Raw genomic sequence first — 24520 nt, forward strand, 5'->3', positions numbered from 1 at the left:
AACATATCTTCTTTTGTGTACAGGTTTGGAACAACTTGAGGGTGAGTAAATGAATTTTCATTTTTGGGTGAACTATCCCTTTAAGTATGCAGTGTCAGAGCACTTCAAAACTATTAAGCCATCATAATTTTGTACAAGTAGATCAATACTGGATTAAGGAAAGACATTAATAGAAATCTAATAATAAAAAAATTAAAAAAAATTCAGTTTTATTAAATTTATTTAAAAAAGACAAATACAAGATAATTACAGAGAAGTTATTTTTATTAACAAACAAGCACTTCAGATTGTCATGCATCAGTAAAGCAGCACATTGTGTTCCACTCTTCGACACGCCTGGAATGAGAACATTCAAGTTAAACCAGGGATGACTAATGAGGATCAATCACCTGGATGTTTCAACTTGACTGGCACTTGTCCATAAACAATCATACAGAGATCCAAGCTATTGAGGTAATCCTCAAATCCATCTTTGGATGAAACCCAAGACAAACTGGTGACATTCCACCATACCTTAAAGTCTTCAGCAGAGAAAAATAATGTAAACGTGCATTAGATCTCCTTTCAATAATCGTGACCAAGTTTTATGTTCTATAAAAAGGCACAGGGTTTCAATAAACCAAAGCTGACAGGTAAACTTCCAGCCTGAAAAGGCCAATGTACAAAAATACACTTAAATCAGACCTTTGGTTTTATATCGATACAGTACAGATACATTTGCTAAATATGATAAATTAATGATAAGAAAGACCAGCACCCATTTATCACTATAAGGCATGATTGCAAACAAGTTTTTTTGGAAGTTAACAAGAAAAGTGCAAGTAGATCATCCAAGATAAAAGGAAATATATCTATAATTAGTACTTAAATAAATATAAAACACCACCACCATATAAATAGCCCTCTGCTTACAACAGCAGTGGTCACAAAAACCTCCTCCAAAATGTAATACTTTGTTCACCCTATAAAGAAAGATTGGTCCTCCCATTTCAGCAACAAGTCATTGTGGAACGTAAGCATGTCCAGATATTTATACATGTATATAAAAAAAAAGAAAAAGAAAAAAAAAGAAACGATTGTGTTATAAGAGGAAGCACTTCAAAGACGCAAGATCCAAAATGAATCTCAAATCTCAGCACATATATATTCTATAAAACATCTTGTCCTGTTTGGTTTCCATCATAGAATGTCCTCGACCTATCGCAGCTTTCTCCTCCTGAGGTATCCTCCGCGCTGGGACTTGTTCAAGCGCAGGCCCAGGCAGATGACCAGCTGGATGGGGGCCAGGATGGCGATCACCCAGCCCTGCGGGACACGAAGATAAGAAACAAGGTTAGGGTGACAAGCATGCTCACTAGCTAGGTTTCCATCCACCTATTTTAATGTGCATTTAGGATATCGCATTAAAAGAAGCTGGATGGAAACTGCAAGATGCACATAAACTACAAAAGAAACACATTCACCAAAAAATTATTTGATACGCATGAAAAAAAAAAAAAAAAGACATGTGACTTTGCGATGGGATGGCATATCTGGACCAATCAGTGGACTGATCTTTTTGCACAGCATCTGAAACACCTGAGCAAAATCTATCAAAGTGTTTCGGTATAATTACCTCCCAGAACTTTCTTACACGATTGCATTCCTAAACAGCAGGCATCCGCCTCCGAAAGGAAAGCGCAAGTACTTTATTACATACGTAAATTATTATATACAGTGGCTTCTCCTACTGCTGCAACTTCCATTTATCTTAGTGATATTTAGCGGAAGTTATCAGGAAGTGACAATTTTGTGCTCATCGACTCATTTGAATAATCGCATAAAACATTTGCGAATAAAACAGTTAAATTCGCAACTTTGGATGGAAACATAGCGAATGAATGACTTGTGTTGAATTTGAGATTTGAGGCGAGACGTTCAGGCAGTCGTACCATGACGGCGTGAGGGAAATAGCCGTTGGTCTGGTCCTGCAGTCCCACAGTGTTCAGTTCAGCAGCCACATAGCGTTCAGGGGTGGGCTTGTCTAGGGTTGGTTTCCTGATCCTCGTCATCTTGGTGGCCACAAAGAAAGGCAGCACACTCTGCGGCAGGGAAAGAGAGGTTTGTTATTCATTAAAAACACTTTCAGGGGATTTTTTTTTGTTTGTTTAATAGGCTATGTATGTATGTATGTATGCATGTATGTATGTATGTATGCATGCATGTATGCATGTATGTATGCATGTATGTATGCATGTATGCATGTATGTATCCGTCAAGTCAAGAATTATTTCTATAGCACATTTAAAAGCAACAGAGTTGCACCAAAGTTCTGTACAATAAAACATTGAGCATATAAAAAGAAAGCATAAAAAGAAACCATGCAGCATACAAAATATAATTTCCTATATATAAATAAATATCAGCCCTACTTATTCCCTCCATTTAATAAGGCACATTACAGAAGTAGCATTTAATGACAGATTTCTCACCTGGATGATGATCCCTTTGCTCTTGTACTCTGCATTAAGTCCACGTGAGAAGTAGTCCACAAAAGCCTGTAGAAAGATGACAAGTAAAAATCATCCTCCAAAAAACCCCCCTAAAAATTTAAATCAATTTCTAAATGCAAGTGAATTTAAGCATTGTCACATTATAATGTACAGTATGAAAATTGTATACTCACTTATATTTTATACTCAGATTTGCACATTTAATAGTGTTATTAAATTAATGTTTTTAAAGATTCACTTTAAGTGAGCGTTAGATGATGGCAAAGGTAATCTAAATGTAAAAATAGAAAACAAAAATGTGCACAAACTATTAAATATACATTATCGACCAATACTAATAAATATAATACCACCGAATTTTAAAACAATTGAATGGACAAGTTAACTTCAGATTGTTCTGTATAAAAACTATTTTATTTCTTTCTGAAACAATTATGAGCACTGATTTTTCTGTGAAGACACTTGCCTTGGTGGAGGAGTAGATGGTCAGCAGTGGAAGGGGGAACATGCCACTGGCAGAGGAGATATTAAGGATGATACCTTTAGCTCTGCAATGAAAAAAAAAGGCGAACTTTATTTCAACCGATCACGTTTGACATTGACATCAAATAAGGTCTTTTTTCCAGCTGTGGAAACCTGAAAGCAGCCCTCACATCAACACACGTCTAATGATGGTCGCCATGCGTGTTGCCATGGCACCAGTTCTCATGCAGTACCCCTGCAGCCGCAGCAGAGTGCTGGGGAGTGCAGAGGGTTGGACCTATTTGTACAAAATTTGCCCAGCTCCGTTATTGGCCCAAGAGTTGCATGTGACTTCAGAGTAGCCAATCGTATCAGTGCATTGTTGCTTTTCAATTTTACACAAAGAGTCGGGGGGGGAAAACAGGAGGGGAGCGACACTCAGGAGGAAAAACCCTGTTTTGAAAAAGCTGCACTGAATTCCCTTTTAGTGACAGCGGGCGTGTTAGGAATTCCAGTCGCAAATAATGAAACATCAGGACTCACCTTGCCTCCATTCTGGGCAGAACCAAACGAGTCATCTGGCAAAAAAAAGAGGGAGTTAGACTCAAATGACAAAAAAAAAAAAAAAAAAACCCTCAAATACTAATATTGTGTGTGTGTGTGTGTGTGTGTGTGTGTGTGTGAGAGAGAGAGAACGAACATCAAAGTGGTCATGTTGCAGTACTTTTAAAATTTCAAATTAGAATTTTCAAAATTAAGAATTCCGAAGCCCTTCAGCAGCACAATGTGTTTGTGTCTACTTACTTGGCACACTGAGGTGATGTTGACATTGATCATGGTGGTGATGAACTGCAAACGGAAATGAAAGGGTGAATATTTCTTCACAGTAATGTGGCTACTAATATGTAAACCTCCTCAGATGAAGTAGTTACTCACGTTTTCCAAATCAGGGATGTGGAGGAAGAATTCAGGGTATGTATAGGAGATTCCCACATTGTTAACTGTGGATCAAGAGACAAAAATAGAAGATTAGATGTGGTTGAATGCGATTGAGAATGTGTATCTGAAATGTTCCAAGAATCACCACTATGTGGCGATAAAGCATCATGAATGAGATGCGAGCGCTGAACAACACGGACATAAAAAAAACTCAATCACGATTTCAGGTGAAAAAAAAAAAAAACCTTCTGAGAGGATGAAGCCAAATAAAAGAGGTTTCAAACACAGACAGGGAATCGTGAATGAAACTTGCGTGCGTGTTAGCTTTCTGACAAGAGGTTTGTGTTACTTTCAAGGCTCTGCGTAGAGAGAATTTTCTTTTTAACTTACCAAGGATTCCAATCTCCAGTCCAGCAAGACCCTTTTCGATTTTAGGATAGATATCAGCCTGACTGTAGTCCACTGCGATGGTTTTTGTATCCACCTTATATGTGCTTTCTGTAATCAGAGACACAAAAAGACATTAAACGCAGAGAAAAAGACGCAGAGTGCTGAAGACCCCCCCCCCGAAAACTGCTGAAATGGTCATCGTTCCAGCTGCAGACCTAATATTGGCATTGGAGAACTCTGTCCAAGATCAGGCATCCCTGCTATTGCTGCTGTTCTAAAAATAACTTCTCTGGGACTTTGCCCATTGCACCAAAACACAGATTTCTGGCCAGCAGGGGGCGCTGCGTACCAAGAAAAAGCTGTCAGAGGAACTTCCTAAATTCCCCCCCTCCCCCTTCTTCTCCTCTGCTTGTTTGATGTGCCTGCAGCAATTAGAATTTATTGTCCAAAGGCTCATTTGTCTAAACACTGTTCCACTGAGTTATGAGAGGAAAATTCCTCGCAGCGAGAAGCATTTTTTATATATATATCGAAGGGTTATTTTAAGAACAAGAACACACACATAAATGAGCTCCAAAGACTTTTGTCCTAGGGGCTTGTGGGATACTGCTATCTGTGACTTATAACACCCTGAATGGAGGGTGATCAATGCAAATGTTAGGTTTGAGAACTAGGTTTGGAAAATTACATCCCGGTTCGTGACTAGCCATAGCGTTACATTCAGTGTGTTGCTAGCATGACTGTGGTACTGGGTTTTTCAGCCTTCTAACCTCTGCAGTTAAGTGCTTGCATTTAAGACCGCTAAAAAGTTGATTTTAATAACATTTTAAAGTTAAAACATCTTAAAAACTGCATCAGCATAGAGAGCTGATCATGGGCGAGTAAGACTGTCAAGGCATTGTTAGTTCGTTATTCAGTACACACATTGGGGCCAAATAAGGACAAGACAACTCCTATTCACAATCTCACAGCCAGTCATGATTCACTCATACTAAAAGAAAATGGAGGATGAAAGAAAAATAATAATTAGCAAGTTATAATTATTATTATTTTTTTTTTTTTAAGACAGACAGAAGTACGTTGAACACTTTGAGAGGATGTGGGGGGGAATTAATAATAATAATAAATTCAACAACACTATTTTATATAATATATACTAGACAATATTTAAAAATTCAGTGTTGTACTTAAGGTATAGCGGAGGATTTTCCAGAATTTTAGAAAAGAACCGCCCTCTCCACTTGCACATACGCAACACTCTACCTGCTCCAGAGAGGGAACGCCTATTAAACGTGTGCACGAGAGAGCATGCACGAGCCTAGTTCTCCTCGTGCACGCTCTGTTTACAAGTTGCTGTTGGCATGGCTCATACAAGCCTACTTTCCTTTACCTGTCGAGTAGAAACTTCGCGACTGAGGCATCAGTGGGAAGCCCAACCTGTGCTTTTAGCGCACGCCAGCGTGTGAAATATTCTCCCAAAAAACACTCTGGTCTTGTTTCTTTCTTCAGAGGCCTTTCTCTTCTTGTCATACAATTCGTAGACACTTTTTCTCTTGCGACCCTCAGACATTTTGAAAAAACCCGGTGAGAACGGGCGAGCTTCAATGAACGGCTGAAACCGTAGCTCACCACACACATACACACGAAAGTGCGCATGCGCAGAAAGCGAAAACTACCTAGGGACGAGCACGTACGACGGCCTTACGTAAACATATCACCAGAATGATTGACAACTAGGAGGACCAATAGTCTTGATGATCCACCCGGAAAAAGAAAATCCTCCGCAATACCTTTAACTAAAACTATTAAGCAATTTTCAGTAACTGAAAAAAAATCTTTTAAATAAATAAATAAATAAATAAATAAATAAATAAATAAAAAACAACAATTATGTTTTCTGTTAGATTGTAAAAAAAAAAAAAAAAAAAAAACCTGTTTGGTTCATTGTATATAAAGAGATTGAAGAGGAAACCACTTTCACACCAAAAGCCTCAAACGAATGACCACAGTACAATTAGATGCACAGTAGAGGAAACGAGTCATGCTCCACACATCCGACTGGTCTAAATGGTCGATGTTTGGTCATTTAGCACTTGGTCGGGACAGATGGAAGGACCTTCATGCTATGTGTACATCATGTGAGCACTGATCTAGCATCCAAGTAATTCACATTTACTGGAACAGGAAAGGCAAACAGTGGTTCGACCTTATTCTGAGAAGTGTGGTGCATGACCCCTGGAGCTTGCGTGGACCTTTGACTGTGCACTCCTGCCAGGCTGCATCAGCTCTGCGCCCAGCCAGTGAACCAGGCCCCCACCCTGCCTCTCAGGCCAGGGATAAAAATAAAGCCTGTTTCATTAACATCAGGAGGACTGTCGGTCATTCACAGAGATGAGCACTGCAGTTTGCCAACACACACACACACACACACACACACACAGATGGCCGAACACTGACCGAGAGACTTTGCCACGTCGTCGAGCTTCTCCTGGGAACGGCTGATGAGCATCATGGAGAACCCTCGTCGAGCAAGCTAAGAGAAAGAGAGAAGAAAGTTTGAATCATCTCATTTATGACAGAGAAACAATGCAAAGCATTTTTGCTAATAACTGCCATGAAAACTCCTAAAGGTGATCCATGTCAGCTTCTTTGGCTATGTTCAGGGCAAAACCATATTGAGTATTAAAACAGAAACTACATAGATTTAGTCTAGTCAGGAAAAAAATAGTCTTGAATATCCTATCCAAGGGTATCAACAGAATACTTTTTCCTCAAAGAAGTAGAAATATTACAATACAATAAAATGTTTGACAGACAATGAGCTTTTGACAAATGTAATATTTATAGCATAACATAGGTTAAATCTTGTTAAAATATTCTACCATTCACGTTTAATATGTAAAAACAACTATAAATAAGTTCACAGCGCTCGTTGTGTTCTGTCTTCCGGTTTGTTTTTCCACAGCATGAAGGTAAGATCTTACGGATTTATGAATGAACCGCTCGTTTTAAAATCTTCCCGGTATACTGACATTTGTTAGGACAGCCGCTTCAAACATTACAATGCTCAGGATTACTTTCGTTAACTGTACAATAAGTAAATCCACTTCAACTAATTACCCTTCGACAGCGATGCCATAGAAATATACAGAGCTACCGCAGAAACAGAAGTTCAAACACTAAATTCTAAAGATGGCTGCGCGTTTGTTTCTCTGGCGCATTTTCAAAATCTTTCCATTTGAGAATTCTGAACAGCACGGCAACCGTGGCTCAACCAATGGAGTGTGTTTGGGGGTGGGGCTAGCTGTTTGTTTGACCAATGACATGAGTCTGAGGGGGAAACCTGTTTGAAAGCAGTCATCCCTTCACATTTTGCACAATGGTGGATTACTCCAATTACTTTTAACTGTTACGAAAAAGCCAAAGATGAAGCTTGATGTTAGCTTTGGAGTGAGCAGTGACTTGAAAGAACTGTACGAGTTATGAGGTAACATAGGAGTAGTCTTCTAGTCACCCTCCTTCTCTTGGCCTCAGAGTGAAACCTCTGTCTTGTGATGAGTCACTGTGCTTTCCGTGGAGCGAAGAGATAAATAAGAAGAGAAACCCTTACCTCCTCCGCATAGGATTTCCCAATCCCATCCGTGGCTCCCGTCACAACTAGAAAAAGTAGAAAGAAAAGACAGGATCAGTTTGCGGCAGCTCAATTACAAATTTTTCACCAAAAACAAGCTTATCAAAAGGGAAATTCAAGGCAAACAGGTACTCGGATACACTAGGTTCAAATCAAAACAACCTTACGCCTGCTAAACTTCCAACTTTATTGATGTCAACACTTCCTATATTTGAGCTTCATATGCAAAGACTGTTCAAAGTATCCATTTGTAGGTTGATTTCCCTGAAAAGTGTAAGCACCAACTGTGAATTTTCTAAACAATTCTTTGACGTTTAAATACTCACATATTAGCTTGATATATAAAGCCAACAATTGGCCATTTCTAAGTTGACATCCTCAAAAAGTGTGTGCGCTGACAACAAAACATTCCTCTTGTTTGAAAATACTAACAAACCCAACGCGGTAACACTGGGTCAACCAATGGCGTGGGTTTGGGGCGCCCAGACAGCAACAGTGTCGGCCCAGATGCGGCCCACAACTGGTACGCGGGGAATCCACATGTACCAGATGTGGCTGGGATTTGGGCAGACACTATGTTGCGGTCTATGGAGCTATCTGTTTGACCAATGGCAGACAAGAACAGCGTTCAGGAAACTGGTTGCTTTTGTTGTTGCTTTTAATTAGATCTTATCAAAAATGCTTTCTCATATTACAGCTCAATATAAATAAAAAAAACTAAGAAAGCCATTTGTAGGTTGATTCTCAAAAAGTAGAATCACTGTGACTAACATTTGTCATTTCACAATTCCGACCGACAACACTGCCTCAACCAATCGCATGAGTAGGGGGGCGGGGCAATCTGTGCAACCTATATCTATATCCAGATGTTTGAAAACGGTCATATGTGACATTCCATTTAGTGATGCTAGCAGCACAGAAATTACACCCTTCACATTTACGATTATGCGTTAAAAGCCTGCACAATGAAATATTACTAATATAACTAAGACCATCTCAATGTCCCATAATGCTCTTGTTTTACAAAAAACACAAAAAGCAAGCAATAAGACAAAATGTGTGATGTTGATCAAAGTGTGGCATGGGCAGTGGTCATTGGCAAGAACAGGGCTGTGGGGGAGAGAACGGGGGGTTATGACGTCTGTAGAGCACGACAGCACAGGAGGGGTGAGGAGGGATCCTGGGGGCTGCTAAAAATAGAAACCAGAGGGAGACTGCGCAAAGTCAGATGTGGGTAGAAAGTGAGAGAGCACGACAACGGGAGTGAGAGCACTGGATCGAAAGAGAGAAGGAACAAAAGAAGGTGATTCACAAGCTCCTTTTCAAATTCATCCCAAGAATGAAGCACGCTCGTGTTTGTCTCAATGGGACAAATTACATTAAAGAGATAGTTCAGGCCAAAAATGAAATTTCTGACATCATTTACTAACCATCATGTCGTTTCCAACCCCGCCTGGTTTTCTTGTGTGGAACATAAATGATGATAATATGAGTAATGTCTGTTTTTTTTAACCCATACAATGGAGGTCAAGGGGCACCAAACCGGGTTGGTTACCAACATTCTTCAAAATTTCTTTGTGTTTTGCAGAAGAAAGTAATTCAGGTTTTGAACATCATGAGTGAGTAAATGAATTTTCATTGTTTTAACAACGGCAAGAGATTGTGGATATGGATATGGCTGTAAAAAAATAAAAATAAAATCAGAACAATTAGTAAATTCAAGACACAATTCCTCTAACAAAGCAGCATTTAAAAAGCAAACATCACCGCGCACCAAAAGATGCCGCGCACTGGACTGCATTTTTACAAAAGATCAGCTATAGGCGTTTAACATTTTACCCAAATGTAAGGAATTCCAGACTTAAAGTCAATTGTGTACATACACCAGAACACTTCAAACTGTCCAAGTGAGGAGCGCTTGGGGACAATTCCCAGAATTCCACGCAATGAATGGGTTATAGACACGAAGGTGGCGAGCACATGCTCGGCCACACTGTAAAAAAAAACTATATGATCAATAATTTAAAACAACATGTTTTTACATTACTTTAACTCAATAATTCAAGCAATTTTCTACTTTTGTTTATAATTTATACAATATTCAACTCCAAGGCACACTGTGGGCCATCAATCCAGCCTCTCTACTGTCAACAACCATAAAAAATGTACACAAAATCCAAGACTAATCAACATATAGATATACAGGGACCATTCAGAGGATAATTTAATGCAGAAGACAGATCATAAACAGACTGCTGTCCATCAAAACCCAAGTTTCAAAAGGGTTTTTTTAAAACACCATTTTTTGTTTCCCAATGAGCCTTTCAGTGAACAGTTAATTTTTTTTTTTTTTTTATCTTAGTTTGAAGAACATTTTAATAATCTAAAACCCCTTTTCCATTTTAAAGAACTGTTTGCACAATAGAAAGAAAATTGGCATCAATGGTTATATGAAGAACCTGAGAGTGTAGCATGAACAGTATTAGCAAGATGCTGAGAGAGAGAGAGAGAGAGAGAGAGAGAGAGAGAGAGAGAGAGAGAGAGAGAGAGAGAGAGAGAGAGAGAGAGAGAGAGAGAGAGAGAGAGAGAGAGAGAGAGAGAGAGAGAGAGAGAGAGAGAGAGAGAGAGAGAGAGAGAGAGAGAGAGAGAGAGAGAGAGAGAGAGAGAGAGAGAGAGAGAGAGAGAGAGAGAGAGAGAGAGAGAGAGAGAGAGAGAGAGAGAGAGAGAGAGAGAGAGAGAGAGAGATGCTCGGGTACATTCACGAACAGTACGTTCAGAAATATGGAGGCGCACAGGCGCACTGGCCCTCCTCCGACTCTATATTCCAGAGCTAAAAAAAGCAGCCGAGTGAGTAAAAATAGCTGCCTCGTCTGGAACAGCCGCAGCACTTGAATACCAACAAGATGCTGCCCGCTCACCCTCAATCTCCCTCTCTCTGCATCCCCCAGCAACCCAGCTAGAGACTTCGGTGTGAAAAAAACAAAACAAAAAAAAATGACCGGCTCTTATGGAACAGAGATTTTTATGCTTGCAGCAGAGGAGGACAATCGTGAACAAAAAAACGTGCTTAAAGGGATAGTTCACCCAAAAATGAAAATTGTCATTTACTCACCCTCATGTTGTTCCAAACCTGTATGAGATTCTTTCTTCTGTTGAACACAAAAGATTATATTTTAAAGAATGTTGTGAACCAGACACCCCTTGGCTTCCACAGTATTTGTTTTTCCATCTGGTTACCAACATTCTTTAAAATAACATTGGTGTTCAACAGAAGAAAGAAACTCATACAGGTTTGGAACAGGTTTAGGGTGGGTGAGTAATGACAAATTTCATTTTTAGGCGAACTATACTTTTAAAAGGGGGGGGGGGGGGGGGGGGGTGGCATTGGAACCTAGTGTAGCACAATTAAAATGAGGGATGAGGGGGGATTCTGCAATCCACATTCAGACCGCTACTGTATGCAATCTGTCGCATCACTCTCTCTCCCTCAATGAATGAACTGTTCTCGTTCTTGGCTCGGTAGCACTGCAGAATGATAACACCTCCGCCCACTCCCCCCAAAGCAGCATCCTGCTTTAAATAGCACAAGCCAGTCACATGGCCAGCAAAAAAAAAAAAAAAAAAAAAAAAAAAAAAAAAACTACACACCAGAGCAGTTCAGCACCCAAAATAGCATCTATACTCGGATAAAGGTGGATTGAAAAAAAGAAAAAAAAAAATTGTGGGGGTGAGAGGGTGCAATATCAGAAATAGCAGCACATGCGTACCAACACACACAAAAAAAGAAGTGAAAAATCAATAGTTCTCCCTGCAACAGTTTCCTCCTTGCAAAAAATTAATTAGAACAGAAAAGGGCAGAAATAATTCAAAACATCTAAACATAGACCCGGTATATTTTTGGACGCCAGTGCAGAGGTAGATGCTTTTTTCTAGGGAAGAGATGCATTAAATGTGTGCAAACGTAACACGTGTCATGGACAACTGATGTCAAAGTACTGTATGAAATTAGTGTCTTTAGGACACTAGGCATTTTTTAACACTGTGTGTGTGTGTGTGAATATCTAAATTGTTAAAATTAGTGTCTTTTAAATTTTAGCCAAAGAGATCCAAATAAACGTCTGCTACACGCTGCTCACAATGGGATGCGAATTGTAGGTGTAATGTTAAACGCCAGATGGAAGATTTCCTTTTCCAGGAAATAAATAAATAAATGGAGCAGAGTCGTGACAGAAGAGAAAAAGGGAGGGTGGGGGTTCGCAGAGGGCGAACAAACAGATTCAGGAGGGGAGGAAAGGGGTTCTTACTGAGGGGATGAGCAAGAGATGGAGGATGGAGATAAGCTTAGACAGAGAGAGGAGGAGAGGAGGAGAGGAGGAGGGGGGGGGGCAATTTTACCCAGCATCCTCTGCTCCGGCACGTGGCAACAAGCGTGTTAGTCACATGAACGGCAGCGTTCTCTTTGAAGACCCCCGCCTCTTCAAAGAACAGTCACACGCTGTCATCGTTCACGCCGCACAAGGGCTCACACATTCACAAGTTGCGCAGCCGACATTCACTCTCTCACGCGAATACGTTTCATTCACTGATGTAGCTAGCATGAATGGGCTAATGTTGCTATTCACAAACGTGTGCAAATACAGCAAGCAAGAAAAGAAAAGTTGAGCGTATTAGTATAACAAGCTGACAAGTTTCAACTAAACTGAGAAAGGCCCGGATTTTAAACTGAAAAACCTTTGATTTGAATGTCAAAGCAAGTTTGTGTGACAATCGCCCCCATCCCCATGAATGACTGCAGCTCTATTACATAACTGTGAGATTTTCAAACACATTCAGTGTTCTAAGGAAGGATGAAGTGAGCCACTGGAGGACAAGAGAGATGGGGAAGGGTGGGGGGGGATGAAGCTCTAATTCTGGCTTCCTTGCGCTGCTCGGTCAGCATCACAACTCAGCTGAGAGAAAGGCCAACCTACCTTGTTCTCACAGTACACTGCACCAGTCATAGAAACCTAAAAATACTAAGACTCTTACAGTCCTTATACACTGATGTAATTGATGTTGCTTGCATCTATGATGGATGGATGTCTCTTCTTCAACATTTAAATGTGAATCCTGTCAAAAACAGGTATGGGTCATATGTCAACCCTAAATTAAAAATAAGAATTCACACTTTGGTGCTTAAAGAAAATGATGCATTTCTTGAAAATAATGATAATAAATTGCCATTTTTTCTCAGTCCAGGTGGAATATACACACAAAATAAAATAAAATCCTTTTTTATTCATTCATATATATATATATATATATGAATAAAAAAGGATTTTATTTTATTTTGTGTGAATGAATAAAAAAGGATTTTATTTTATTTTGTGTGTATATTCCACCTGGACTGAGAAAAAAATGGCAATTTATTTATATTTATATTTATATATATATATATATATATGTGTGTGTGTGTGTGTGTGTGTGTGTGTGTGTAAAACATACATAATTAAATTAAAAAGAGGAGGACAAGAATCACCAATGAAAAAAAATTAAGTTATTCTTTGTAATTCAATGTTCATATTTGTAGTCATAATGCAAAATAAATCGTACTTGATCTAAAATGAATGTCCTTTATGCAAAATATAAATTCTCTTATGATTTTGGGGCATGGGATTTAACTTTGGAAACCGTCAGATTGATTATTTATTTAATTTATTTATATGCTTACGGAGCACAGGAAATATGTAAAAACATATTTCCAATCTCCTACGTTGTATTAACTTAATTTTTATTTCAATTAACTCAATTATAAGGCAACCAGGTATCTTTAAGTTAAACCAACAAAATATTTTACAGTGCAAATTCACAAGCAAAAAAAAAAGAAAAAAAAAAGTAATGTATAAATAAATAAAAGTGACATCATAGAGTTATTTTAAGCTTTAACAGTTCTAAAACACATCTGGGATTCCTTATTACAGAGGAAACCCAGACAGCATTATTTTATATGTATAACTTATTAATGCTGAGAGAAAGAGATAGAGCAGCCACATCTGACTAATAACAATGGTCTTTTTTTTTTTTTTTTTTTTAATTGCTTCCAATCCTACAAGAACATCATGCACAATAACTAAACCACAGGCTTACTATCATCGTGGTGCAGTTCCCAAGAAAGACACCAGGAGTCTCCCGTAAGCGTCTCAGGCCAGGAATGCCTGGTTTTTCTACAGGAACACCACAGGGCCTTTCTCATACATTCCACTTCATGACTCACCTTCAAGCTACTGCATAGTCAGCACATTAAAAGCACATCATTTTTGACATTTTGTGTCCTCATAGCGTCAACATGCAAAGACACAAGTCTGTAAGATGATGCACTTTGCAAGAGAGGAGGTGGGGGAGACCGCAAACGTGTCAAAGAAGCATCAGTTACACTCATACTGACGTGGACTGAGTTTCGAGATCTAGAAACGCACTCTTGCTCAACCTGACAAGACCTGTGCTTCTGGACTGACAGGCAGAGGAACTTGTTTACCCCATCTCCACTTACTCACTGCCACCTCTAAACCGCACACGTTAACCTGAACGAGTCCGACTGGTACCCTGTTTTTTTTTTTGGTTTCAGGGAGTGGTATTCATCAGCTTCATTTTTGACATCACACTTACAGAATGTACAGAAAGGAAATGGTACAAAAAGTAATTGTCAAAGTCAAAAGTCACCCTTTTAGGGAGTGGTGTCGCCAAGTGAGCAAAGAGGTGACTCTTCTTATACAACCTGCCGAGGAAATGCGCAGGTCATATTTCACTCCAATCAAGAGAAACGAGAAATTTTAGCTTAAAATGAAACCAATCATTTTTTTGGTATTGTGAAATTTCCATGACATTGAGGCAGTTTGCCCCCACACTTGTGTAAATACCTATTTCCAATCTCCTACGTTGTATTAACTCATTTTTTTAATTTAAATTAACTCAATTATAAGGCAACCAGGTATCTTTAAGTTAAACCAACAATATATTTTACGGTGCAAATTCTCAAGCAAAAAAATAATAATGTAATGCATAAAAAATATGTTGTGAAACATGTTTACACCATGATAGTGTAAAATAATAGGGAGAGTTAAAGTAAAATCAGTACATTAATTTAATAGTAACACTTTACAATAAGGTCTCATTCATTAATATTAGTTAATGTATTAACTAACAATGGGCAATACATTTGGTACAGTATTTATTAATCTGTGTTAATGTTAGTTAATAAAAATCCAGCTGTTCATGGTTTGTTCGTTCATGTTAGTTCACAGAGCATGAACTAATGTTAACAAATACAACATTTGATTTTAATAAATGTTCAAATTAACTAAAATCAATAGGCTAAACCCTGTCGAAGTATTGTTAATTCTTAGTTCATGTTAACTAAAGTAGTTAAATAATGAAACCTTATTGTAAAGTGTTACCAATTTAATAAGAAAAGTGTGTAAAATGCGTTATTGTCCCAAACAACAATGTCACAGTCCACAATTCATTGTTTCTATACAGGCAAAATTAGTCATAAGTGAGTGTTATTTTCCGATACCTTCTCACTTTTTCATGTTTATCGAAAATTGGCTCTAAATCCGGTAAGTTTAGTCACCTACCTTTAACCTACATTCAACAGAAAACCACATTGCTCACAGGTGAGGTCATTGGTTCTGCATATCGGTTATCAAACAGTTAAACAATCAGTAAAAAAACAAAACAGGCTGACGTTTGCACAAAATATACTTGCTTATTTTTGGAGGGAAGTATCACAGGAACATTTTATTTACAGGTGAGAAAAACCCCAAAATCTAAAGGGTTGTAGGTTCAAACCTGCTGACAAGTGGTACTTAAAAAAAAATAACGATATGAGCTAATGTCATTCGATAAAAATACCCAAATAAAAACCCAATTTTGTTCAGAATCAGCACACTCACTATAGATACTGCGACCCTCAATTCGCTCTGAATGTGCAATAACCGTGTCGACCGCTAGGGGCGTTGAGTGCTGGTGCACCTGCTGCCTATATAGACAACATCCTAGGCAGTGAAAGACTATGGCATGATGAGCCATTTCAAAATCTTCCACTGTGTGATGAGTTTTGAAGTAACATTATTGAAAGTGCGATTACAGTGTCTGGAGAAAACATTCGCGCTGAACCTCACGGCTTTTGTACATTTTATACAAGTCTCCCCTCACATGCCGCACGTGGAATGGACCCGCATTATAATTAAGATTGGCGTTTTAAACTGCGTCATGTTGCCAAAAACCAACCTCAGTGCCCTAGTGAGGGGATGAAGCAGACAACAGCGGCCAAAAAAGACATCAAGTAGAAGACTAAACCGCATTTTACCCACGAAAGCAGTGTGGAAAAGAGCGTTTGTCGGGACAAACACTGGCACGCGCAGCCGGGAAAACTGGATAACTGGGTCAGGCCAGGCATAAACGATTGAGGAAAAACTAGAAATGAATAAAATAATCTTGATTTTAGCGAAATATCTGGTTGATTATCAAGTATGCGTTTGAAATAAAATATAAGATTAAAAATAATGTAGTAACAATAAACTTTTATCTAATTGGTGGTATTTGACCGAATATAATAAGAGCAAGCTTATCAAAAAAAATGTCAGACTGAAACACCTGAATGACTCATAGTGACATGCTTTCTGCGCATAATATATGAATGTATGGCGCAATCAGTCAACCTGAGACACACGTCGCCTCCATTGACCATACGCATAAAATACTAATGCCTCAATTAGTCTGCTGATCCAATCTTTCCTTAAGGATTATAAATGTACGTGAGTGGTATTCCTCCCTTCGTAAACGATCACAATAACGTGTTGTGTTAAATCTGATGCGCAAAAAAGTTAAAATTATTAGTTCCCTCCCCCCAAATCCATGAAGTTGAGCTTTATTTAGTTTAAGGCTGCGCCAAATGCGCACTACATTTATCCCACCCATGTCCTGCCAGTGCAGGCGCTCATTCCCAAAGCATGTCGTTCAACTTACCTGCCCATTTTCCCAATTTGGGAGATATCAAATCCCCGTTTCCCAGCACCCATATCCTAAAGCCAGTGATGACCATGTACAACAGCCACAGAGCCAGCGAGGCCGTGGTGAGTGCGCCGACCCAGAAGATCGCTCCGACGGCAGGCTGTAGCGTCTCCACCACGGTTAACGACTCCATGTCTACGGCTGGCTGTGCGTGGTGGTGGATGACCTGCAAAATTAGTCGTTATGCACTGCTTTAAAAGCTTCAACGTGTGCGCCCCTTTATAAGCAGGTTGTGGCATCACACCCCTACAACTCCTCTAACGTACTAGTCTATCCAGATTTAAGTGCACACCTCCCACATACTCCATCGCCGCCCATGCGAGCCCACGTCCATTGTTGATTGGTCGAAACTCGCGTCCGTCAATCGAAACTTACCGCTTATTGGCCACCGTGCGCGTCAATCACAAAGAGCCCATTCTCATTCATTCGGTTGCCTGTTTCAATGGGGCGGGACCAAAAACTATTCTGCGAGAGAAGCGATTGGACAAACATTACGGTAACCTCCATTCAAATAATTTCATTGGTTGTGATGCAGAACTGGTTTTTCTGTTTCAGTCAGGGTTACGAAACCTCCAAACCCACGCGTCCAACGATCACCCCCCACACTGTTTTATGAATGAAGGTTGTTACTCATTGGCCACGAGGACTCATATTGTCCCGCCCCCGCTGAGCAGTCGCTACGATCTTATTGGTTGGCACGAACGCCAGTCACATTCATTCAGTTGCGCTGTCACACCAATGAGTCATACCCTGAGAACAAAAAAAAAAAGACTGGCATGCTTATTTGCTGCATTTTTCTTCGACAGGCACATGTATGACTCGATTTTCCACTTTCTTGGTTCTCCGAAGAACATAGCAACGTTTGTGAATTAACTAAAATCCCTCAAATCCGCTTGTTTTCACAGTGAATTAGACACAAAGGACACATCTATCTATCTATCTATCTATCTATCTATCTATCTATCTATCTATCTATCTATCTATCTATCTATCTATCTATCTATCTATCTATCTATCTATCTATCCTCCATGTCTACGGCTGGCTGTGCGTGGTGATGATGACCAGCAAAATAAGTTGTAATGCATTTTCCACCAGTTCTGTTGTAACAAGCGGCTTACGCGCTTGGATAGGAAGATACGTGTTATTTTACACCGTAAATAGCGTACAACCTAAGTTAAGATGATTTGAACAGTGTCATTTGGGGAAACTCTGCTTATTTTATAATGTAGACACGCTTATTATTCATAATTCTCACGGTGAACATCCTCGCGCGTGAAACTACAATTACCACACAGCAGTGCTGCACCAAAACATCGCGAGAACTCTGGGCGCGAGTAACGCGGAAGAGAGGATGGTTATGTAAACACATAGGCACGTAGTAGGTATGCAGCTGAGCAACCTGTGAAAATACAATTTAAACTGTTGTGAAACACATTTTTTAATCGACTGCAGGAATGAAAGCGATACGCGAGTGTTGTACGCGGTGAAACTCGCGTTTGGCTCTTAGCTCGTGTCTAGCTTGTCAGGTTGACATTCAGTCAGACTAACACACAGACTGGACCACTCCAACACATTCATCCATGTCTACTGTCGCCATTCGGTTCAATCACGACCCGAAACTTAACCTAAAATATAAGCCCACCGATTCGTGCACAACATAAGTAACGCATGAAACATGTAAACCACATAGTGTTTAGTAGAAAAAAGCATTGGCATTCTGGAGAAAAACATTTTAATGTCAGTATTTTGAATTGTATGATGCTCTGGCTGTGGAAACCCCTCTCTCTGTGTATTGCCCTTATGCTACTTTTTGCCTTTTTATATTTGAAGGACTCATACACGAAAGTTTTCAATATGTCAGTTTTGCAGATTTTTCCCACACTTATATAAAAATAAGCAAATAGACTCTAAAATATCGCCAAACATTTTATTTCTACTGACATGGGACAGAGAATACAGACTGATTACAAAATACATGATTCATCACAACTTCGTCACGTCAACAACAAACTTCCAGCTTTTTGATTTTGCAATATGCAGTCACTTTAATTACACCATACAATACACCATACGTACAGCTTACTTCATGTAATAAAAAGCTAAACAATTAGTCAAATAGTTAATTCAGCAATATGTTATCTAAGTGCACTATATAGAAATTATATACAAAAACATAGGAGTGCAAAACTCGTTAACGTCGTCCAGCAAGCACATGTAACTCATTTCACACAATACAACTTCAGACACGTAGGGTTGCATGATACACAAAAACAGCAAGGCAGGAAAAAAATGGTATAAAAATATAAATTCAATAAAAATATTATATTAAATATATTATATTAAATATAAAATATCTTAAATAAAAATATAAGACACGTAAAGCACAAATAATCTGATACATAGACCACTGTTATTTTTTTGTTTTTATTATACTACAATGGATATAAATATAATACTTTGATAAATTATGCAGAATCTACATATTTTACTTTAATATCATTTGCTCATACAAACCTTAAAACACAATTATCGACATTACTTAACACACACACACACACTCACTCACACACACACACACTCACGCTTCCTCTCAGTCTTTCACGTAACACATTATATATTCATGCTTTCCGTCCTCGGCACTCACAGATCTACCACAGACATCTTAAGATGAACTCGACGCCTATAATCTTTATTTTTTTTAAAATTCAAACATATTTGCTTCTACCTTTTTCTGCTCTACCCAGGCCCTCTGACCCTTTGACAATTCAAACAAATCATTTTTCATATTAATTGTGCTCAAAATGGTCCATAAACACTAGTTATGAAACATTATTACATATATATATATACGATAGAATAAACTAATCTAGGGAAAGAACGTATAAAAACAGCCTAATGGTCATAAGCTCACTTGGGCCGTGTGAGTGATACGTCAGCAGCAGCAGCGCGTTTCAGCACCACGTGCAGTGGACAGCTCCAACTCCCCATTCAACTGTCTGCATCTTCAACAATTTAAACAAACTATAGGATCCCAGAAATATGCAACCCTCGCAATTATAAAGCACCACAAGCTAAAAAAAACACGCCTGTAATTTTCATACTCTTCTACAGACGCGGACGTTTAATGCGCTCACGTTCTTATTACCAGAGTCACAACAAATCCATTCAAGCTAAATATAGACTATTATTTAATTAGCACAAATAAGATTAAATCCGACTACGTTTCCCTCCGCCTCTTTGCGTATTAAAACAACACGTACGTTTCGTCTATAGTTTTCCTCACTTTGGTGAAGAGTTCCAACAAATGCATCTATATATGAATTTATGTGCAAGTATACTTTTTTTAAGTAGCTCAAACACTTTATACGTTATCATTTTCATATCCCCTTATTAGGTCTCACGCAGCTCACACGTGACAGGCGTCTGGATGTGACAACCTAAGCAAAGTCCAGCTCATTTATTAAAACCCAGATGGTTTACAGACAAATATTGCAAATACCTGACGGTGTTATTGTGTTCCTAAAAAGAAATGAACTTGCTGAATATCCATTAACAGGTGTAAAGCAGTCTAACAGACGTTGGTTTGAAGTTGATCTTCTGGGCAGGATGCAAGGTAAAGTTTTCCCAGATTTTCTTATCCTATGGGGGGGGAATAAAATACGTTTTAGTATTTTTTAAATAGATCACATCTTCTGAATCATGCATCATTTATGCATCACCAAAAAAAAGAAAAAAGAAGACTGATGGCATTAAATAAAACTAAAATATATATTTAAAACATATATTTCAGGTTTTTGTCACCACTTCTGCTCATTCAGAAAATATAGTATTTTATCTATCAGTTTATAAGGTGAAAATCATACTAATCTCCCCTGTAACATTTATTTATAGAGAAGTTCATGTACTGTCAGCTTGACGCAGGCCACATTGTGTGGTTAAAGAAATACAGACACTGATGAAATGCCACATACCTTTTTATTTTCCCCTCTCACATGTGAAAGTTCTGGATCAGACGATTAACCGTATGACCTCATCACGATTTTATCACGGCTGAGGCCTTTGCCACGCTAGATGGGTTTCGAAAGACAAAGCATGCAAAAACAGATAAAGAGTTATGATTTCAAATAGCAACAGGGATTTTAGAACATTTACAATAATATAAATATTTGCTTAAGTTGTGTTCTTTAACAATACATATTTTTCACACAAATAGTCTGAGAAGCATGACATATGCTGTGCACACACACACACACACACACACGTCACATGCACATCCACATGTATCATGTCCACTTCCATCCTTGTGCATCATTTTATTAGATTTCAAAACAACCTTTTCATATTGAGCACAACTGTACAGATACCAATTATATAAAACAGCATCCTGTATTCCACATTAGTCCTGCTTTCTTAAACATCTAAAATTAATGTTGTGAAGAATAACTGCTGTAAAGTTTGAGCATATCTGTATTTAAGATTAAAATGATATAGTGTTTAAAATTACTCAGGGTCATTTTGTATTATAGAAAAAGCTGTAATTTAGCTAATTTACTTGTAAAGCAAGGTGCTTTGCTTACTAAACACACAACAAACCCTTAAATATAAGATGCGCATTAAATATAATTACAAAACTGTACATTTAGACTTATAACGCATTTAAAAGAAAATATAATCAATCAAAATGTAGCTAAATTATCTTTAACAATGCATTCTGATGTGTTGTGTTATATAACTGCATGTCTTTGGCTCGTCTGCCCTGCCGTCTCTTTCTCAAAGCTCATGCATACGTTTCACAACCTCTTGGCCATGTGCTCACAAACACACACACACACACACACATACAGCCGTTTACATGTGCGCAGACAATTGAACGCAAGTATTTACACACACACTGCACTTACACGCTCATATATGCTTGCATTTACACACAAGCGGTTTTAGGGCCTCTAAACAATCACATAAAGCCTTACAACATGAACACACACACATCCCTGTATGCTCTTACAGTACGTAAATACACAAACATAATCATAATATCAGTACAACTGACAAAAACACACACGTCCCTTTAGACACACACTCACTCATATGTACGTTCATATTCAGACAAAACATTTTGCACACACACACACACACAAACAGAGGCCTTGTGATAATGATACAAAGCTTTCTGATATACACTTACACACATTTTGTTCATAAGCAAATGTCAGACACATACTGTCTGTAATAACAGCAAAAATTAGCATGCTTTATATTCACTTACAAACACACACACACACACACACACACGCCTATTCATAAATATCTATGCATGTATTCTTACGTACGTACAAGGTTTTGCAAACACATGCACCTTCAAATAATACAAAGCTTTTTGACACACACTAACACATACACATTCCTGTACATTCATGCTAATGTGCACACACACACTCACACACACTTGCTTCATCCGTCGTATTCTCAAACATTTGTTATATATATATATATATATATATATAGAAAAGTGCATTGATTTACAATGCACCACTTTAGAATGGTATGAACATTTCACACACAGCACAAGTTATACACACACACACACACACACACACACATGCATACTTTTATACACAAGATGGTTTACACACAGACCAACACATGCACACATTTCTCATGCATTTTTGCTGATACGCTGTCTATACCGACAAAAACACACACATCTACCTCTATATTCTCTAACAAACGTACATATATATTCACAAAACATTTTACACACACACACACATCCACAATAAAATGCTATTAGAAATTATTCTGACACACACTAACACTCACACACATTCCCAGAGCATTTTGTGTGGGTATGCAAACATATGACACAAGCAACACATCTCACAGTTATATATGGCACTGGATACACACACAGATTTGGCCTGAACAATGAAAATTTGCTCATGACAGTCATAAAAACAACGTCACTAAAGTTAAATGTGTTTCCTGAGACCCCCATGCTGAATACACACAGACTAGTTAAGAACTGACTAGGTACAATATAAGTTACTGATATCAAATCAAACACAGAATCAATATTCAAACAGTGTATAAAATTAGAAATATAAATGTATATAAAATGGTCTGAGTTTACGTGCTTGTACGTCTGATGTTATTACACATCAGTCGCATGGCTCTACATTTCATACAAACAAAAAACACACACAAAAAGTCCAAAAACAGGGAACATAACTATTTTAGCCCTCTAAAAACTTGTGTGATGGCTTACAATGTTAAGGTGAAACTGAGTGACAGTGTTGATTAGTTCACTGGTTTCTACAACTTTCCATATGATTAGTATGAAACTAGTTTTACTACGCCATTTGTCTTATTTTTAATAGAAGTTTTTGCATTACTACAGTTTAATACCAGATAAAACACTTACTAAGCTTTTAATGTAATACCAAAACTTACATTCAGAATTGTTCTTTTTTTATCGCATTCACTTTAACAAAGAAATGTGTTCATTTTTATTTTAACTCATTTGTTCAGGCAACATTTTTGTGCAATGTCTATGTTTTTGATGCATCCATTCTGCACTGCTGGTTTTAAGAGTTTGATAAAACTGATTAATACTTTTCAAATGTTCTTTAAAAAAGACTAGCCGTAACTTTATTTAAACAGTATTAATTTTGGTCAGCAAGACTGCAATAATATAATAAGCGTCTCCCTCTGTACGTTGTCGTCTTTTTATGTGCCGTTGGAGCCTGTACTTTCCTCGCGTCACTATCAGACCTGACCTGTTACATCTATATTGCTTTTTTTAACATTATATACACGATTAGCAACCACTTATTTTGTTCTTTAAATACATTTTGGAAGATATTCCAATCGGAGCAGACCACACAGACACAACTGATTGTGAGCATTGAATGTTTTGCTCACTTGATTTTTACATAGAGAGAGTTATTTACATTTCTAAATGTGATTTTCAGACATCACACACTCAAAAAGCAGAATTTTGCTTCTTTTCTTATTCTTGCTAATGCGTGAATGGATGTCAGAAAGAGCGTTTTTGTCATTATAACTGTTATAACTAAGTGCGGGACACTCCCATGCTTCCCAGTAGGTGTGTTTGGGTCTAAACAGGTGTCGGTTAATACCTCGTTTATTGGTCAACTCCCTCTTTTTCCTCCGTCAACTTCCATTTCTGTCAGCCGTCCTTGTCCTTCCATGAGGAATGCAGTCGGTTCAGCTTCACAGCTCGCTTTTGCACAGATGTCTGGTCATCAGCAGTTTTTCTACAAATAAAAGACACAATTACCAAAGAAACCCTATAAAACATCCAGACACACACCCACACACACACAGCATCTGCATTCTTTATCTGTGCTAAAATGGTTGATTAAATTGTTAAATACTTAATTATTCATATTTTTGTATTGTTTTATTTTATTTTATAGCATTATATTTTTTTCTGTCGTTTTTTTTAGACTGCTCTGTGAGTAAATGAATATGTTCTAACATTGTAAAGTTATAATTTCTTCTCCATTACAAATAACAATCTTTACTTATTCA

General features: G+C 38.2%; 1 protein-coding gene across 1 annotated transcript; it reads right to left on the bottom strand.

The window, feature by feature from the left end:
• Nucleotides 1–339: 339 nt before the first annotated feature.
• On the bottom strand, nt 340–17552 carry hsd17b12a (hydroxysteroid (17-beta) dehydrogenase 12a). The gene is made up of 12 exons (XM_084397217.1): nt 17341–17552; nt 16921–17131; nt 7894–7940; nt 6741–6816; nt 4284–4391; nt 3891–3955; nt 3759–3803; nt 3498–3532; nt 2959–3040; nt 2472–2537; nt 1932–2081; nt 340–1305 (listed from the first exon to the last, which is right to left on the bottom strand). The coding sequence occupies exons 2-12, from the start codon at nt 17096–17098 to the stop codon at nt 1198–1200; spliced, it is 960 nt and encodes a 319-aa protein (XP_084253343.1). The 5' UTR covers nt 17099–17131; nt 17341–17552; the 3' UTR covers nt 340–1197.
• Between the last annotated feature and the right edge of the window lie 6968 nt (nt 17553–24520).

The sequence above is a fragment of the Rutilus rutilus genome, assembly GCF_951802725.1.
Source record: "Rutilus rutilus genome assembly, chromosome: 23".
Lineage (NCBI taxonomy): Eukaryota > Metazoa > Chordata > Actinopteri > Cypriniformes > Leuciscidae > Rutilus > Rutilus rutilus.

Coding starts and splice junctions, on each gene's coding strand:
- hsd17b12a (XM_084397217.1), bottom strand. CDS start 17,098: ATGGAGTCGTTAACCGTGGTGGAGACGCTACAGCCTGCCGTCGGAGCG. Junction 6,817..7,893: donor GGAAATCCTATGCGGAGGAG/GTAAGGGTTTCT, acceptor TCTTTCTCTTAG/CTTGCTCGACGAGGGTTCTC. Junction 3,956..4,283: donor ACTGGAGATTGGAATCCTTG/GTAAGTTAAAAA, acceptor CTTGATCCACAG/TTAACAATGTGGGAATCTCC.